Source organism: Ylistrum balloti, unplaced genomic scaffold (assembly GCF_031769215.1).
Source record: "Ylistrum balloti isolate Yb309-2 unplaced genomic scaffold, AGI_CSIRO_Ybal_v1 Utg370358, whole genome shotgun sequence".
NCBI lineage: Eukaryota > Metazoa > Mollusca > Bivalvia > Pectinida > Pectinidae > Ylistrum > Ylistrum balloti.
Window position 1 is genome coordinate 168,381 of NW_026782254.1, and position 19,612 is coordinate 187,992.

The window sequence follows — 19,612 nt, forward strand, 5'->3', positions numbered from 1 at the left end:
TAAATTGTAAATTCTTTACAGTTTGGTGAAATCTTGCATTAAATTATGTGCAATGAGACATTTAACTTAACATGGTCCAATGATATAAACTATTTCGTAGCATAGTATATGCGAAAACTTTTTTTCTTTCAATTAACAAGAAGAAATACAAAAATTGAAGTATATGAAATGAAAATTAACAATAGCTTGATAACTCTATATTTTTCGGAAGTGAAAAAACTCTCCAAAATAATATTAAAACAGAAAACCATTTTCAAGACGTCAGTGAAGGTATTTTTATCCTGTTTTTGTTGAAACCTCGAACTATGGAATATTAGAATTTCAACACTTTGTTCAGCTTATTATATATCTTCTCCAAACAAACTTGAACATTAGTTTCATATCAACCGTTTCCGCTAGTCTTTTTCACCTCCAACTGGAATGTATTATGAATGAGATCTTTTTGCTGGTGCTGAATCTAAATTAGAATGTACTATCTTTGATCTTTACAGCAGTGCCTTCAATGTTAACAAGGCCCTATTAGCAGCTTGATTCACCGACGGTCACACCAGCGTATTTGGGACGTTTCCTGATGTGCGTATTCATTGTCCATGCTACATATGACATTACAATGTCGTCAATGTTGTGTCCCTGAAATTATAGATAATCCACAGATAACGTTTCGATGAGTACATTTGTCACCTTCATCAAACAAATGACCAGTGTGGAGCTTACTAACACTGACGTACGTAGTGTGCGAGATCTACACGGCCACCTTCATCAGACAAATGACCAGTGTGGAGCTTACTAACACTGACGTACGTAGTGTACGAGATCTACACGGCCACCATCGTCAGACAAAAATAAGTATCTCTCCACTGTACAAGCCAATGCTAAAAATATGCATAAATCTAGATTCAATCACAAAGGATATCAAAAGTCAAGAAACTAATTTAGTGTGTACAAAATATACAGGTTACTTACCACACTTGTCTCAAAGAAGATTTTTGTAGCATTTGACGATTCACCAACCACAAGCGTAAAGGAATATTCGTCGTAGGCCCAGTTTGGAATTTTGCCGTAATCATAACTAGCCAAAATATCCTACAATGCAGGGAAAAGAAAACACATCCGAGTAAACTGCCATTGTTTTGAATGTAACACACAAAGGAGTCACGAGTAATACATACAGTATATCATTTAGATTTCGCGAACTTATCTCTACATATAGATTCGCGAATACCTGATTTCGTGAACTGTGGTATAAAATGCTGGAACACTAGATACATGGAATAGGTAACAGAATCATTATTGATTTCTTTAAGGGATATATTCGTACAAATACATATATTAGAATTCACAATTTGTTATTAAAATAACATTGTTAACGATGCATCGTGGCGTCGGATTTTAGACAACTGTGATGCTGAACCAGAGATAAATTGATGTCATTTTTTTCAGAGAAACGTAAACATAATCACATGATCACAATTTAATGCATTTATGGAGAAGCGTTTGAAAGTGAGAATACAAAATAGATACATGTAACAGCATATTTTAACATAAAATAGCCATATCATTGATAGTTATTTCAATGTTTTAGAGCTAGTTCATTCCGAAAATTACAGTTAAGAAGCACGAGAAACAATAATTGAAATCCCATAGCAAAACAGTTTCTCTGGCTTTTCTCACACGTCGCCGATTATGTCAAAGATTATTACCGACTAAATGGGATAAAGGCACCATAAAACAAAACCCACCTTGGAATCCGGATCTAGTAATAACACGCCATTTGGATTGACAGCAAGCAATAAATACTTTGGCATATTTTTCATCATCCTTTGCTGCAAAAGAATTTCAAAATATCAAAAGAATGACTCGTCCCAATTGTCAGAAGTTTTGGTGAAATATATTTGGGATATACAATGACATCTGAAGGAAATTAAGTAAAGGTCAAGTATATTATCATTATATATCAATATATATTGGTGTAAAAGTAGTAATATTTTCTCGTCTAAACCAAATAAAGGTAAATACATATGCTCTTTTCCAAAATATACGTAAGATGAAACATGCATACTTTACTGTTCAATGCATTTTCAAATATTTTCTCACTTATATATTATGTACAATCTTCGAGATAACAGTTGATAAATAGTGCTGGTGGACTATTATCATCCTAGATTTATCGTCACATGCATGCTTCATTTTAATTAATTCGGAAAGTAGCACGGTTCAGAATATACTTTTTATAGCATCAACTGTATGGCTGTTATGAAATTTATTGGATTATTTGTGCGCCTCCAAATAAAGAATTTGTCATTGTTTTGGATCACACTTTGTATTTTCCCAGTTACCTTCTTCGCGATTTCAAAATCTAAGCTCCTAGCATCATGAACAAGTTCTAGAAGGATGACACAGTTGTATGTTTAATTCACTATTGGGCTCCACTTTATTTAATTATGTATATATTTGTATTGAACATGCCGTCTTTTGTACAATCGTTTAGTTGTACACTATTGAGTCTAATGAACTTAACGTGATGTCATATATTAAAACTATTTAATGTATCCCTGGTCTTGGAGTTAGGTTATCAATCCGCAATCTCAGTAGAATACGTAGAATAACTGACCTTGACTTCAAAGAAGACACTCCCATACGTTGGCCATGTCCAAATGGTTTTCAGGAATTCTACCTTGGCCTTGTCTGGAGAAAGTGCCTTGGTCAGCTGTAGATTGGTCTGTACGGCCTGTTCAGATAAGTACTCAAGTGATTAACTCTGACCAGTTACAACATCTTTACATATAAGACACCACAAAAGAAACCATTATCATCACCAGAAAAAAAGAAGATAAAATAGTTTTATATATAGTAAAATGCACGTTATTCGGATGCGATCAAGCATTGTTCCTGGCAAGATGTACCTATAACTAAGGTCCTATTGTTCTTATTATTTTTACATATTCTTGATAACATTGAGTATTATGTAATGAAGTATCTGTGAATATTGTACTGACCTTTCGCCACTCCTCGACTGATTTGGTTTTGGCATGGGTCCGAGGGATCAGAGCATTAATGTTTTCGCTATGAAAATAACATATTAAACAATTGATCTTTAGGTTATAAGGCGTTAAGTTCTTATGTCAATGTGGATCTTAATTGGGTCTTATAAACGTTGAATTTAGAACATGAAATGGCAGTCTCAACATGCAGACAACGATACTTTGATGTCAGCAGATCATACAAATAATAATGATAAAAAAACAAAACAAAAAACAAAACTATAACAAGAGTATCAGTAAAACAGGAATGCTCTAATAAAACGGCTCTGTTGGACACAAAATGTAATCAAAAAGCAATAATTCTGTAATTAAGCACACAGTTACATACCCTGTATTTGGTATACTGCACATTCTCTTAGTACCAATGCAATATAAAGTTTCAATAACTCCTAAATTATGCAAAAGAGAGTTATGGTTCTTGTATACTGCACTTTTCATTCTTGAGATCTATCTACCTATAAAGTTTCATGTTGATGTGCTCCGCACAAAATTATGACGAACGGACGAACAAATTTAAGGACGGATGGTGCGCCGACTATATGCTCTCCCTTCGGGAAGCATAAACAGATCTCTCGACACCTTCAGCATGAAGCTATACATACGAAAATATCCTAATATTTCTTCTGCATTTCCATAGCTGTTTAGATTATCAATGTTTTGGTGTTTTAGATTCTCGGTTGTGCATGTATTACAGACATGATCTTCGTACGTTTGCTTAATATGACCCTTGACCTTTAGATCTGAATTTTAAATGGATTTCTATAAGCGTTTACTGTTCTCTCGGCGTTTGGAAATATATGTTTACACCACAAACATGACTTTAACATTTTGTCTAAACAGTAATATTGACTCAACAATCAGCAGTTGTTCATGATAAAATTACTGCAAAGAAACTACTTTTCATGATAAGTCTCGACTTACTGGAAATTGATCATCCCTGCCATATCATCCCCAAACTGACCCCGGTAAATGAAGGCGGCCATCTTGGCTAGGTCGACATTGGAGAATTTGTGGAAACCGCGAAGGTAATTTGGCAATTCCTGTCAGAAACAAACACAGGAATATACCTACATGTCGACATAATCATAATCAAGACTCAAATTCAATAAAAACAAAATCCAAGTAATTAATGTCACGTTCTCAAGAAAGTTTTGAAAAATATGTCGACTCAAGCAAACTTGTTTGTATTAAATATAAGTTTCGAAAAATGAACGAAATTGATCACGTTGGTATTGGAATATGCTTGGACGACTGAGAACTGATCAACAATGAACAACTCTCAACTCTTGTTGGACCAATCATTAGGAAGTGCAACATATCAAATGTATCTACCTGCGGAAAATGGAATATTGAGTCTGCATGTCTGTTTTGACCAGGTTCGGCATTTACCCATATTTTCTTCATAAAAAACACATGTGGCGCTGGTGGAGGTCCCGCTTCTGATTCTGTAGATATAAATCAAGAGACAAGTGCATGATATGACTGGTATGATTATCAGTGGCATCGATATATTACACAAATCAATTTTCAGGCAATGTGTCTGAAATTAATCGCAATCTTACAAATGCTGAAGTATCAGATGTATTAAACATCAACTACTTAGGCACTCACATCAAGTACGAGTCCAAGAAGGACGCAAGAGCGATGCACTTCAATTCATTATTATACTTAACTGTATCTAATAGAATATTAATGTAAGGTGTTTATTTTACAATCTTTAATACGTTAAATGTGCTTAATTTAGCACGAATAATTCTAGTGCATTATCGAAAATTAGCGCAATTCATGAGGTTATCGCTAAAGCATCTTGTAGAGTTTACAGTAACTTATTTTATTTCAACTTACGACTAGCTCTCCCCGAGTGTGAAAGCTTTGTCCAGAATCGTTCCACGTGGCACAGAGCATCCATAAAATAGTCGCCATCATTGGCACTTAACACTAAAAGTATATAAAGTTCGAATGATAATTCAGATTAATTCAAAATATCAGATAATGGGAGTTAAAGAATTGTTCTCAAAAATGAATTGTATAATGTTAAAAATATGGTTAAGCTCAATACAAAAGTAAACTTATATGTACATGCATATTTCGAATAAATGTCTTTTTATAAGTATGTTCATGCATCCTTGCATCCTTAGATGTTTATTGGTATGTTCATTCTATATAGACAGAAATATTTCAGCAGTATTATCAAGATTTCAATAAACATTATAGCTCTGGAGACATCTGTCATTTATTATCATTTATAAAGATATTAAAAATATTCGGAAAAAACCTATAGAGGTGGAACATAATAACTTATAAACAAAACGAAAGTTATACCTTGTGTGTTGTGCACGTGAAGATTATTATACAGGAAAAAACACAGAGAGGAGAAAGTACAATTATAAAAACATTGCGAAGGGAGATTTTCTTTTGTTTTACTTCTCTCAGCATAATCAGCAAATTCCTGTGAAGGAGCAACAGATTTGTTCAGAACTATGCAATGAGTGCAGTTATAGAAAAAGGCAGCGTATGGCCCAAACTATTAGTACTACTACATAAAAAGGTTCTGTTCAACGGCTAAAGAATAGGAAGCATACTTTCAAAGAAAGCCAAAACCTGTAAAATATTTTTAACCTGTATTATAAATGTTCGCAGAACACCTTGCTGTATTTTCAAGTATAAGTGCATCTGCACACCTTATGTCAATATTTGATCGATGGAAATTCTGACATGAATGAATGAAATATGTATAGTGTATTTGTTAAAATAACAAATGTATATTATGTATGTTAGTTAAAAGTAACTTCATTTTAACTGATTGAAGTGACACACATTCCTTATCTGCATCTAGTGGTTCCTTGGCCCCAGAGTTTGGTTTTGGATCAAACATTAATTCATAATGTATTTTTAACAATCAACACGATAATAAATGCTTGAACGCTAATACGCGATATCGCCAAAGTAACATTATGAACTTAAGGTTTATGACTCTTACAGTATTTGAATGTTTTTTTAAAACCATTTCTGAACTGAAACCAACTTTGTTATTATAGAGGCGTGATCAAGTACCACAAAAGGGTTTTAATTCATTTCGAATAGCATCAACATCGATGTTCATTATTGAAGAGTGCTGCAACCTTTTAGCCTACATGAAAATGGAAGTAAATGTGCCATAGAATAAATATAACAAATAAATCTAATCTGAATCTTATTGTAACTTAAAAGATTAATTAACATAACTCCTCATTTTTGCATGAAAAAATAATGCTCTAGCTTTGACACATCTCGCGATTTATCGTTCTTATACATTAAAACAGTATGATTTAGACAATGCTCTTTCTGATAATATAATTTTGGTATCAAATTAATGTTGTTTAGAGGTTGCACAATACATAATTCGATACTGCTATCAATGTTGCTCCATATCCTGTCACGTGACATCACCCAAAGTGCATATGAACCCAAAACGCAAATATGATATCAAGGACGATACATACCAACAATATATGAGTAAATGAGACCTTTGCCTGGTAGGAAATGATAAAATCAAGGCATGGAATAAAAAGTAGTGTTTTAAATATTTTGAATATGAATATTTAAGCGTTCTTCCTATTTTCCTGACATCATATTTCCTATTTATAGGATTAATGTTTCTTTCACCTGGATTTTTTCTGAATATTTTAACCTCACAATTATATGTTAGTAAAAATATAAAAGTATATATGTATAAATCCATAGAGTGAGCAACACTTTAACTCTATCATTAGTACCCATTTCCCACTATATGATAAAGATTAGCTAAGTTAATGTATTCCATAAATCGCCTTTAAAATGTACTTTATGCAAATTAATATAACATAACAATAACATTATATACTATGGTTCCAAGAAGAGTATATTATAATGGAGAAGCATCGCTCTCAAAATGCTGGCTTTCAATAAAACGCTGGTGCACCGCTATGCACTTTGTTGAACAAGTATGACAATGTCACATAATGAGAGTATACCATTTATACAGCTGAGCAGAATACATCAGAGTGAAAGGTACTTCTTCTTCAGTCAGTGATGTAGAGGAAGGTTATCAGAGAGACATGTTAATAGATATTAACTAAAGCTGAAAAGTGCGAGTATATATGAAACAATCAGCTACACTATTTTACAGTTGACGTTTATGTGATCAACGACGTATCCTTATAACAGATTAACCATGATACCACACTTTGCCAAGTTAACCAGTTTCAACCCTGCCTACTTACATAAAATATTATGCATTAAATTGACAAACCGAGTGATATACTACTTCAGATATTTATTCATGACAGTAAGGAAATTTTTATTTTCTTTAAACAAAAACAATTGTACGTTTCCAGTACTTCGCTTTCTTAAACTCTTTTGTAAAACATGTTTAATAATAGCTGGATGACGTGTCGAATATCACAATGTACTCGTAAGAGCGGACAAATCAATCATCTACAGCACCACCAGTAAACATTCACCTAGAAATTAATCATTTACCTATACACAATTTCTCGTTCGTCTGAATTATCTTAAGTTTCATAAGGCATGGATGAAACTGGCAACAACCAAGATATTCCATGTTACGCCATACAATAAGCTTGTAACTATTAATTTTTGTTTTTCTTTTCGTCGCATTTTAAGTAAATTACATTTTTGAATTATTATGACCTTATTCGACGCCACTTGGAACACCTTGATTTCAGTGAATATATATTGAACATATAGCATCAACTATGATCAGTGGATTCCATGAAAGAGAAAGGAATGAATGCATTGTTTGCAACTACAGGCGTTCTAAAGACCTGCCTGTTATTTTGAATTCCGACCCATGTTTGGGATCCGAGGCTGAAAATAGATCTGAACTTATAACAGGTGAGCACATAATTAGAGCATCTAGTAAACATTTACTATTTCCTGGTTCAATATTCTAAGGTTGCACTAAAAGTCTTCTGATATAACTTGTAAATTTCGTCCAGATAATATATATAGAACACTGCCTTTACATTAATCATTCACATTAAATATGTTTAGATAAAAAAATCATTAAATAGCATCTACTAAATGAACATCTACAATACATGCACCGATCTCTAGCATCATCGCCAGCTGATATCTAACCCAGGGTTTTGTAACCCAGGATTTCCCATCCCACTTATTCCGAACAATAAGGAAATCCACTAATCTTAGCGATATGGCAAGTGAAAGGACACACACTCGTTTTGGAATTGGTAGATGAATATTGTGGACCTCTATCTCGAAGAGCGAAGAATAAGCCGTATTCCATCGCCGAGTCGAGTAGGTCGAACTTCGTCAGGAGCTGTTGTTTGATGTTAAATACTCGACTGGTGTTCTCCACTTCTACTGTCTGAGAATAGAAAAAGAAAATAGGCGTCTTTATTTAATAAGGTTCCACTTTTTTAAAATGTCTTCAATGATTCGTGCTTTAGTTCTAAACAAAACGAAATAATCACGATAAAATGTTGCCGATTTAGTCGGGAACAAACGATTCATTGTTCACAAAACAGAAATTCAATAATGATTTTCCTGAGTTACCGCCCTGTTATCGCCCTGTAAACAGCTAGTATAATTTTGAGGCGGGATCCACTTGTAGTAGCTGGCTGTTATCTCATTGAACGCCATACGGGAAGCCATTTGCATGCTATCGAGATTACTTGGGGTAAAGTTCCTTGCGTAAAGTAACGACCACGTCAACACGTCCCTATGCTCCTAAAAATGTATGTAGCATTGCACCATACACCCCGAATCTTACACGGGTCAATATTCTGCCGACTGGGTTACCTCGGCCCCTTGAAAATTCAATATTAGTCGGTAGTACATCATATTTGTTACAAACCTGTCGTTCATTAAACGGCAAGACGACATCAAATTTGATTGTTCTCTCTTGTGACCTGAGTAGTTCATACTCTTTTTGGTGAGGTGGGTATTGTCTAAATCCGTCACTGAAACAGAAATATTGACTAATTTAGAAGATTCCATAATGACAAATACTGTTTGATTAGGTATTACGTCTGTGCTCTTCACTACAAAGATATCAATTCTCACTATGGATACTTTTAAAGAGATTTTCACGTTTACTTAAGAAATACGTAATATCTTCAAAGTTTGACAATATCTATAGGTTTTTACCGTTTCGTTGTCTGAAACCGATCAAGGCATGGTGCGGCCATTCTATGAGAACTTCCTTTCATGAAGAGCTCACATTCCTCAACCAGATCACTCCCAGGGATCACGGTGGAAGACATTTGAACGAGCAACTGCCATCCTCTTTCTTCACTAGACCTGCATTCAAAACAGTTGGTACATATTTCCACTCTTAAGTCTAAATATAACATATGTGTCATACAAGTAGAACTTTTGTTCGTCGTAGAGAGAGAGAGAGAGAGAGAGAGAGAGAGAGAGAGAGAGAGAGAGAGAGAGAGGGGGAGAGAGAGAGGAAATAAGACAAATGCTTTGCAATTAAACATTTTGTATTTACTAATTTCAGAAGAATAGGCGATCAAGTTGATCAAAAGACTCATCATGTATGTTGGAAGGCAACAATTAGACATTAGTACATTTACAGTTTATACATACTTATCGGGATTATGTGTGAGTTGTTTTATAAGTTGGCAGTACGCCTCTTCCCTCATGTGCCTCTGAAATCAAACCAAAATATTTGCAAAATGATGCCAGAACGTGTAATTGTAGTTATATTCTATAGAGAAATCAAGACACGATACATACAAATGTCATCCGAAACTTCAAACTTGAAAACAACACAGACAAAAAATTGTGCTCATCGTCAATAACATCTGTGTTGTATTGTTTATCTGTAACACTTACACTTCTCATAGAAGGTTCGAGAATGCAGTCATTTGCGAGCTCAAAGTCCGATATGTGGTCCTTGTTAGGTGCATCTCCCATGAACTGCTGGATCGGTATACAGAATTAAGGAATCTGCAGAATTTTAGTAAAATATGCCGTATGTTAAGCATAATTAAGTACATATCTATTGGTACATACAGCAATGTTCGAGAACGACACACATGCTCGTGGTACACTGCCCACCAGGTAATCACTGGTCAGAACTTGGTCGTAATTGTGAGGTCACTTATTGTTAATTAGTGATCGTTGGGACTGTAAGAAGTGGTCGTAATACTGAAGCGACCAATACAAAGATATATAGTGGAAAAAAACGGGACTGAAAAAAGTGCCCGTAATAGCGGTGTGGTGGTAATTTTGAGGTGGTCGTTAGGCGAGGATTCACTGTATATCTATCCCTGTGATTTTATAGTTTGACATTTATACACTGCACACATTTGACTGCCATTGTAGTAAAAAATTTACAACAAATCACAACACCTTTTTAATTCGCAGTGTTTAAATCTATAGCACAGTCCAAAATGTCTGGTACATCTTTTTCTACTTTTGTTATAAAAGTGTACCGCATTAAACTTTTGTTTAAGACACGTATTGGTGTGTCTTGTGTACAATCATGATATGGCAGATGGTAGACACAGCTGGTGGACTTTATTCACCGACGATTGCCGTAAAATCCATGCCACATTTTTTTAAATTCAATTGAATAGAGGTACGGAATGTACACCTGTCCTACTCCTATCATCAGATACTTACAGATATATATTACAAAATGTGATAATGGGGTTAGTTCACCTGTCCATCTAAATAGTAAAATCTCTTTGGATCACCTATTTTTTTACTCTGTCGTGTCCTACCTTCCAAACACTTTGGCCCTTAGCATCACTAACGAGTCCAAAAAGGACGAGACAGCAGAATGGTACAGATTGGTTTATTATATAACGTCATTTCATTCTAAATTTTGTTCAAATGTAATGCTCATTATATGTCTTTTGACAAGTGTTTAATTCTGTACAAAAGCCCAAAACGCTCTTGTCCATAACAGAAGTTGTTAAAACTGTAACGCGGTACCTATGACAGTTAGTAATTTAGCAATTTTTAAGTATAAAAATGTTCGATAATGTCTGGCCGTTAGGAGTCTTTGTACCGGACACACCGTTCCTCCGCAAAGTAAGTATAATGTATCGTACAGGTCTTCAATGGAGTGTTGTTCACTAACACAGATTGATTCTACGTAGATGTTCTTAGAAGGTACTAATGCTTTGATGAAATTGATAGCTAAGCTATATATCATGTAAATTCCTTCAGTTGAATGTTCAATGTCTATTTCGATCTAAGAGACAGATAATGGTATTATCCGTGCTATGTTTTACTATATAAAAGGATATCCAGAAAGCATTTGCAGCTTGTCTGTCTCAGTTCCTCCCTGTAACACGTCTTCTTGAGCAGAGGTTTCTTCAGCGGTTCCTTGCTGAATTGCCACAGTTGAGGGGATTTGTCTTTTTTGAACGACGCTTTAGATAAAATTTTTGACATCCTGTTTTCGTTTGATGATCTGTGCAAAGTAAGAAATAAACACTGCTGAAAATCATAACATTGATCACGTGTCTGACGATAACGGTGAATATCTTTTTCATTCTTTGCGTTTTTTTATTGTATACTTGCTACTGGTTTCACTTTTTAATGGAAGCATGGCTCCAATATAAAATTAAAGTATTTCAATGTATTTTTTCACCGTCTGAAATTGCGAATTCGTGAAATAAAACAGATTAAAGCATTTACAATATACTTATTTGTATATGTATCTTCTTGTAATTCAATATGCAACTTGTAGTGTGTGTAACAAACATGGTAAAGAATGATTATAACCATTGAAATATAGTAATTCAATTTAGTTCATTTTTTTACGTTCGACTTACTTCAGACAGCGTAACTACCTATAGTCATCACTGATCTACTGCCACATTTTCGCTTAAGTATTGCAACAGATTCAGTCATCACTTCAAATATTGCTTTGATAATCATTTCTCTTAGAATTCCGAGAACAATTGATTAAGGAATTTTGAAACTTCAATTCAGATAAGTATGATGAAGTTTGTTTTTTATTCAAAGGAAGCAATGGTACATTTGATACCTGAATGCTCCTGCCTTACCGGAAGTGGTGTTTTGAAAAATTGAGTAAGTTGTGCTCCTCCTTCCTGTTTTCAGTGTTCACCAGCGTAATAAATGGATTAAATTCCTTTCTCAGTTGTACAGTCACCATTCCCTACAGAACATGACGTTATCAGTTATGAGGTTTATCACCTAAGGACATCTAATCAGTTTATTAAAACGAATAATATACACTGTGTTATGCAAATACGTATGTTACCACCAAGTACAACCGTGAATGGCTGACATGTTCACATTGTTTAAATTGCGACGTCGCTACGTATGTTTATGATGATAAATACATTGTGACGTCACCACAGAAACATGAAGTAATATCATTACAAATATCTAAATCTAATATCAGTCTTATCAAATGCTCTTTTCACGGATATTTGCAATGGTACTTGACATTATTCAAAAGATAGAAATATCTAGTATTCGTTCCATTTCGTATGTGATTTATGAAACACGTTAAATTTAACCTCACCACATGGTCTGTAAAAGTTTAAGATGCGTTTCATTATAAAAATTTCATAAATTCGAAATTCATGTAGGAACATTAATTTTATCCGTCAAATTACAATGATTATTCACAATATCCTTACACAGAAGTCTGTCTCAAGAACTAAAAGGTCCAAAAGTAAAAATTCTATATCCATGCAGTTGCATCTGAATGAGATGAGGCTTCATTCCTCATAATGAATCTTTAAAACACAAATTTGTTGAGAAATAATAGTTTAGAAAACTGGCCCATTTTTATGCACAGCTGTCTGACATCCATTCGATCTTACGAAAGGCAAAAGAAAAACACGAGGTTGTAGTAGAGTTTGCTGATAGTCAAACGTTATAAAAACTTTTTTTTTTTAAATAAGACCAAGTTTTCCGGAAGATTAAGCGTCTTCTGCTTCATCGACAACTGCTACCGAAACTCTGCTGTAATTTGTTTTGAATTCATATTGCTTATAATTGGCATCTGTTATATTAGTAAGAGTTTATCAATGGTTCGTGAAACATTCAAATTGTTTCTATTGAAAAAACAAGAGGGTTAAAGCCAAAATTAACAATTAAAAATATATATTGGTGCTTCCTGTCTCTAAAAACTACAGCCATGAAATGATAAAAAATGTTTCCAATTTTATTTGAATCGTGTTTTAACATTTCACTAACCACTGGTTACTTGTAAAAAGCTTTTGAACAAAAAAAAGGAAAATGAAACCTGATCATCATACCATCATGTCTTTTGTAGGTTGATCAATGACAGGAAGTATGTATAGAAGGTCCCGAGGCATCGTTTCGGCTTTTCCCGTGCGTTGACAAGTTCCCTTGAAAACATCTGCATTTCTTAAGCGATCGTACTGATGATCGAGTTTGATGAGGTCACCTTTTTGTACACCGAGCCCTATTGCACCATCTTTAATCAAAAGTTGATAATTTTGACTCGGAAGTTTATAAACAAAATATTGTGTTTAGCAATTACCTGACATATATCGATATTATATGTAAGATAATCTTTATATCACGCATTCAAATTTAGAGTTTAAAGCTTCAAGGATTATTTCATCTTTGACATAGGTGAATTATTTTATGTTTTCAGGAATCAGGAGACACATACCTAACATTGAATCTAGATATAAACATCACAAATATCATATATCTAACATGTTCCCATTCCCGATATTCCAGTGCATCATAGAAAAATGTCTCGCCAAGATTCCATGTGCGACACAATATGGACAAGACGAGAAGACTAAAACGATCCTTTGCTGTACATCAAACGAATCTCGAGGTTGCATATCGATATATTGTAATGGCTTTAAAGGTGTTTTTCCTTTACAATCTTTAAAAGGAGCTTATCAGCCTCTTATTTATTGGTTTTTCCTCTCCTGAATCCAATCAAATTACTTCAATTTAGCCATGGCTTGTCCAAGGGGTTCAGAGAGCGAAAGTGATTGTAACCCCTGGAGTATCGAGGATGGTTCCAGGGGTTCAGAGAGCGAAAGTGATTGTAACACCTGGAGTATCGAAGATGACATGTTCCCTGCCATACACTTGTACTATCCTAAGCAATGACATAATCGAAGATTCAAAACTGTGCTGTTATTCAAATTACCTAAAAACGAGTCACTGTAGACTCCATACAAACATAACAACTTGTTAGGATAAAAAATGTACCTGAAACACAACCAAAAATAGCTGGCATACTCGTGCTACGTGTTTATGAGTTTATTATGCAGTTAATTAGATAGTTGTCTTGGTCAGCGGTCATGACTGGTCAACTTACCGTATTGTGAACAGTCCTGGACCACAAGTCCGTATTTTGATTTACGCTTCAACCCATCAAGGAACACAGACAACATACGATAGAGATCCTCAGAATGAAGTGAAAATATAACATATTCCTCGGATTTTACTGTAGAAATCGTTGCAGTATGCCTGAAAATCAATGCCGACGTTATAGTTATAATACGGCGATGGTTTAATTTGATATAACGTTTTATCAACAGCAACAAACCTGCTTCATGTCGTATGCAAAGTGAGTGTATATGTTAATTGCGGGTGTTTTTGCGAGCTTTTGATGTGTTCTTGTAAGCCTCTGTGCGAAACTAAATCCGACTTCCTAGTTTACCGTTCTGAAATATAAGGCCCCCATCAGGACACCTTAACATTTCACATTATACAAAAAAAATCCATGTAAACTTTGTACGATGTAAACTAAGGCAACTTATATATATATCGTATTTGTTGTATAATTGTTAAAAGCGCTCACCTTTTCAAACACCGGAAACGCAGAGGACAATACTAGGCGAGTGTTTAAATATTCAGGACTATGTAATATGTCACAGATCAATTACGGTAACGGCTTTTTATAGTTAAGGCGGTCAAATAATATCCATGCTCGATTTACCTGCTACGAGATACTGCTGCAACCTCCATGAATGGAATCTGCATTTTGATATTCTCTTTCTCATCCATCACCTGAACGCCTTTGAAATTTAGGCCAAGAATCACTTGTGACCACGACGTATCAGGGCCTTGAATTTTACTGGCATCATAGAAGCGGGAAAACATGGAAAACCATTTATTTTTGGCGAATGTCACAACATCTGCCTTTAAGGTGTCGGCATTTATTTTGCTTTTCAAAATGTCTGTTTCAAGCACTTTTGTCACTTTCACAACCCAAGAATCATGGTCTTTTTCGCGTTTGTGTTCTTCTGGAAGCCAACTCGCGAGAAAAGTCTCAATTTTCTCCGGATTCAAGTCACTTCCATGCTCTACAAAATATCGTTGAGCTGCCATCATGACCAAAACTTCTTCCTGCAATATTGAACAGGTGTGTAATATTACTTAAATCTGTGTTAATCGTGAACTAATTTTACGCATTACCTTTTCATTCACATTTACTTGCTTTTAAAAAACTAATCTATAGATTCAAGGAAATCGACTAATACTTTTATTACATGTATATTACAGAACAACATGTATAAATACTACTTTGCTTCGGGGATACCATTACAGCAACAGAGAAAGATTTTAAATGCTTAGCTTCTCTAATGTCCTTTCATAACTTAATTGCAATCATGAAATAAGACTAGTATCCGAAATCGTAAGCTAGAAATTCTACATGGATAAATAACAGATTTTCCATATCAAATGTAACATTTCTGTGATATCGGAATACAATTGTAAGTGCTTTGAATTTCGCATAAGTCAGCATATATATTTTTAAAGATTTTTTTTCCCAAAATGTCATTTGTAGCTAATGGTTAATTTTCTCTGGCAGTACCATTAAGTGATCAGGAGAGATTAACTTAAAAAAAAAAAAAAAAAAAACAGAAAAAATACAAGTTCAAACTCATAAAGCGCGCTAGGCGACTTTGAATAATTCTTTAATTAGTAATAAGTATATTCCATATACAAATGAATATCCTATTGAAATCATGTAGAAACTATTGAAACACGAGGGAAAACAAACTCCAGTTAGAGCGCTAATTCATTTCTGAATTATTTTAAACTAAATTAAATAACAATTTCACAACAGTAGTTGTACACGCTAGCATACCTTGTCACAGTTATATTCGCCAACAGACACACCCCTCATCACTTGTTGATAGACGAGGTCAATACCAATAGGGTCATCAATATGCTCGTGCCACGGGGTGAAGTATTCTTTCCGGAAATAAAGTCTCCATGTGGATGTACTTTCCTTCATCCCCATCTGACGAGTATGTTGTTCACACTCAGACACCGCGTCCATAACGCGATGCAAACCGTGACCCAAACAGGAGATCTGTAAAGAAGAATAACAAACCGTGACCCAAACAGGAGATCTGTAAAGAAGAATAACAAACGTGACCCAAACAGGAGATCTGTAAAGAAGAATAACAAACGTGACCCAAACAGGAGATCTGTAAAGAAGAATAACAAACGTGACCCAAACAGGAGATCTGTAAAGAAGAATAACAAACGTGACCCAAACAGGAGATCTGTAAAGAAGAATAACAAACGTGACCCAAACAGGAGATCTGTAAAGAAGAATAACAAACGTGACCCAAACAGGAGATCTGTAAAGAAGAATAACAAACGTGACCCAAACAGGAGATCTGTAAAGAAGAATAACAAACCGTGACCCAAACAGGAGATCTGTAAAGAAGAATAACAAACGTGACCCAAACAGGAGATCTGTAAAGAAGAATAACAAACGTGACCCAAACAGGAGATCTGTAAAGAAGAATAACAAACCGTGACCCAAACAGGAGATCTGTAAAGAAGAATAACAAACGTGACCCAAACAGGAGATCTGTAAAGAAGAATAACAAACCGTGACCCAAACAGGAGATCTGTAAAGAAGAATAACAAACGTGACCCAAACAGGAGATCTGTAAAGAAGAATAACAAACGTGACCCAAACTGGAGATCTGTAAAGAAGAATAACAACACAATCACGTGTTATTATTGTCATACAATGTACCTAGACACCAACGATATTCACTTTTACATTTCTTCCATGACTATGATATCGTTATCATTTAGCTTCACCGCAGAAGATTCTGAATCCATGTGTCATCGTGATGATACGGAAGTTACTGCCCTTTGAAAAACAAAGTATTGATAATTGTTTGGCTAGTCTGAAAATATCTATGACTATATTATAAAGCCAAATGTAAGATGGCATATCAGAAGAATCTCTTACCCTCTGCATAAGTGTTATGTAGAGAGAAAATCCCTCTAGATGCTGAAGACTGATTCTGTTTCCGATTTGTCGACTCAATTCCTGAACTGTTGTCACCGAATCCGCCTCCACTAGCATTCTGTTTCCATTCATCAGTGCTACAGGCAGTAGAATTGGTTTGCCATTCTTCGCGGCCTACAGTATAATAAGTGCTTTCATCAGTTACATACGATTTTTTTTTCTAAATGACTTAATCTTTATTACCCAACGGCCTTCCGACCCCCAGCGACATAAATTTACAAAAAAATCAAAATCTACGCAAAGTACTTGATATGAATAGGATTTGTGATTACAAACAGTGACCTCACTGGCGCTCGACAAACCTCACCTGAAACTCGAGCCAGCTAGGAGGGAAGGCCCTGGTCCCTGTGATGAATGTCCGGCGCAGTATCCTCTCGACACGATTTGCATACTCCGGCATGCTTTCTTGAAGGAACTGGAGGAAGCATGGTGAAAACTGCAAAACAATCAATCCGTAAATGAATTGTCCGAAGTTGTTCTCAGTTGCAACCGTTGTGCATATTTTCCACTCATCTTTGTGTAGGTTTATGTACATTGTGTGAAATCTTAAAAAGTAACATTTTCAAAGTCAAATTTTCAAAGTCAAAGAAGTCATCCGATTCTATATTCAAACTAACAGTATCGGTTGTATCGATGTTACAAAATGGTTGGTAGGAAAGGAGAAAACATACCCTTTCTGTTGGGGAGAAGCTTCCTGCCATGAGATACAGAAGAACCCAACCCCTTACTGTGCTGTTGCGGGACGGGTTGTTCGTAAGCTGCTTACAAACTTGGCAGTACAACTCATCTCTACAACAACAAAAAAAACTATCATTATACCTTAGTCATAAACCGCAATGGTCAGTTACATTAAAAACCTGTTAGGAAATTGTTCGGGTTTTGGTCACTTTCTCTGGTCAATGGAATTACCGAGCAAAGATAAAAAAAATATAGGATATGTAATGTATTATATAAGCACTTGTTGTTATAAAACCCTTTTTTCCGAACATGACAATAAATGTTACAGATGACAAAGTGTTTCTGTGACAGTGAAAACAAAATCCAATGTTGCTATCAACTATGTGCCCTACCTGAGGTCGGGCTGGTAAATGCCCAGTGCACAAATGAATTGGACTTTCTCAAGCATTGAAACTGATTTGTCGCTAAGAAAGGGCAGGCCTTTGGCTTCTGTAAACCCAGGATTCTTAAACTGTAACAGAGAAGTTGATCAGCAAAGATGATGTAAATTTACCGTGTATTGGATATCTGTATTTGGTATTGCGCTAAACAGCACTACGTGCTGACAGGATCAGGATATCTAACTATCAAAAGAGAAGCATCTAACATGTTCTTACGGGAGGAAAGCAACATAGATTTGATAGACGTTCCTCAATGCCTTCGTAATACACTTCACCTAAACTTAATCCAACGTTCTCCTTTCTTAGTTCTATTTCAGAATATTAAACCTAATCTTGAATGTGTTGATTTACAGGCATTAAGAAAGATACCGACCGACATCATACACATAGACAAAATTTATCTCGATTTGTTTTGTTTTACTTCAACTGCCTGGCATGTTGTGATATGCTTGATTGAAATTCCATACCAGTTCTGTATATTTCCTGTGGGCATCCTCAACATCTTTCTTTGTGTATTTCCTATGATAGAATTGTCGAACTTGGACACTAGGTTGTGTTGATTGCTGAAGAGAAAAATGACCTTTTCTCATTAATTCATGGTTTTAAATCTCCAGTTTATAGAAAAGTTGTCGTGATTTCAAAGCAGAATTTATAACCATGCTTTGATTTTATATGTTGGAAAAAAATAACTATATACGTATTTTCCAAATAGATACTGAAATGTCGTGACTCGCGTTACAATCTATTTTCGAACTTACTTTCTTATATTACATCTTATTTCATTTGCATACTTTCTCTTTGTAGCTCAGGCCCCACTTGTATAAAATATCTCAATTTCAGATTTCCTCAAGCCCAGATTTTCCTCAGCTAATATCTCCTTGAAAATATTTTGTATGAAAATTCCTCAAGGAATTTCAGGACATCCTAGCCGAGGACTTCCTCTTGTTCCTTGAGAAAATTTTATACAAGCCGTTTTTGAGGAGATATCAGCAGAGGAAAATCTCGACTTGAGGAAATCTCAAGTTGAGATGTTTTATACAAGTGGGGACAGATGAACAATGTATATCACTATTACTGTATTCTATCAGGTGGATGTACATATTTATGACAATGCAGTTACATTTGTTCCTGTTTAATACGCAACCGGGAGTTTGATATCTAAACTTTTT

At 35.0% G+C, this 19,612-nt stretch overlaps 1 protein-coding gene across 1 annotated transcript in view; it reads right to left on the reverse strand.

Moving 5' to 3' along the window:
- Positions 1 to 519: 519 nt before the first annotated feature.
- Positions 520 to 19,612, reverse strand: part of LOC132553838 (myosin-VIIa-like) — a 37,376-nt gene continuing 18,283 nt past the window's right edge. The window contains exons 5-29 of the mRNA XM_060218119.1: positions 18,911 to 19,006; positions 18,396 to 18,514; positions 17,997 to 18,114; positions 17,633 to 17,761; positions 17,266 to 17,439; positions 16,135 to 16,362; positions 14,980 to 15,389; positions 14,356 to 14,507; positions 13,304 to 13,485; positions 12,077 to 12,189; positions 11,312 to 11,478; positions 9,888 to 9,982; positions 9,639 to 9,700; positions 9,192 to 9,344; positions 8,899 to 9,004; positions 8,259 to 8,409; positions 7,851 to 7,889; positions 4,887 to 4,979; positions 4,374 to 4,486; positions 3,963 to 4,081; positions 2,997 to 3,063; positions 2,612 to 2,728; positions 1,740 to 1,823; positions 964 to 1,083; positions 520 to 630 (exon numbers count right to left, since the gene is read on the reverse strand). Coding sequence (XP_060074102.1) covers positions 520 to 630; positions 964 to 1,083; positions 1,740 to 1,823; positions 2,612 to 2,728; positions 2,997 to 3,063; positions 3,963 to 4,081; positions 4,374 to 4,486; positions 4,887 to 4,979; positions 7,851 to 7,889; positions 8,259 to 8,409; positions 8,899 to 9,004; positions 9,192 to 9,344; positions 9,639 to 9,700; positions 9,888 to 9,982; positions 11,312 to 11,478; positions 12,077 to 12,189; positions 13,304 to 13,485; positions 14,356 to 14,507; positions 14,980 to 15,389; positions 16,135 to 16,362; positions 17,266 to 17,439; positions 17,633 to 17,761; positions 17,997 to 18,114; positions 18,396 to 18,514; positions 18,911 to 19,006 — 3,318 coding nt within the window. The remainder of the gene's footprint in view (positions 631 to 963; positions 1,084 to 1,739; positions 1,824 to 2,611; positions 2,729 to 2,996; positions 3,064 to 3,962; positions 4,082 to 4,373; positions 4,487 to 4,886; positions 4,980 to 7,850; positions 7,890 to 8,258; positions 8,410 to 8,898; positions 9,005 to 9,191; positions 9,345 to 9,638; positions 9,701 to 9,887; positions 9,983 to 11,311; positions 11,479 to 12,076; positions 12,190 to 13,303; positions 13,486 to 14,355; positions 14,508 to 14,979; positions 15,390 to 16,134; positions 16,363 to 17,265; positions 17,440 to 17,632; positions 17,762 to 17,996; positions 18,115 to 18,395; positions 18,515 to 18,910; positions 19,007 to 19,612) is intronic.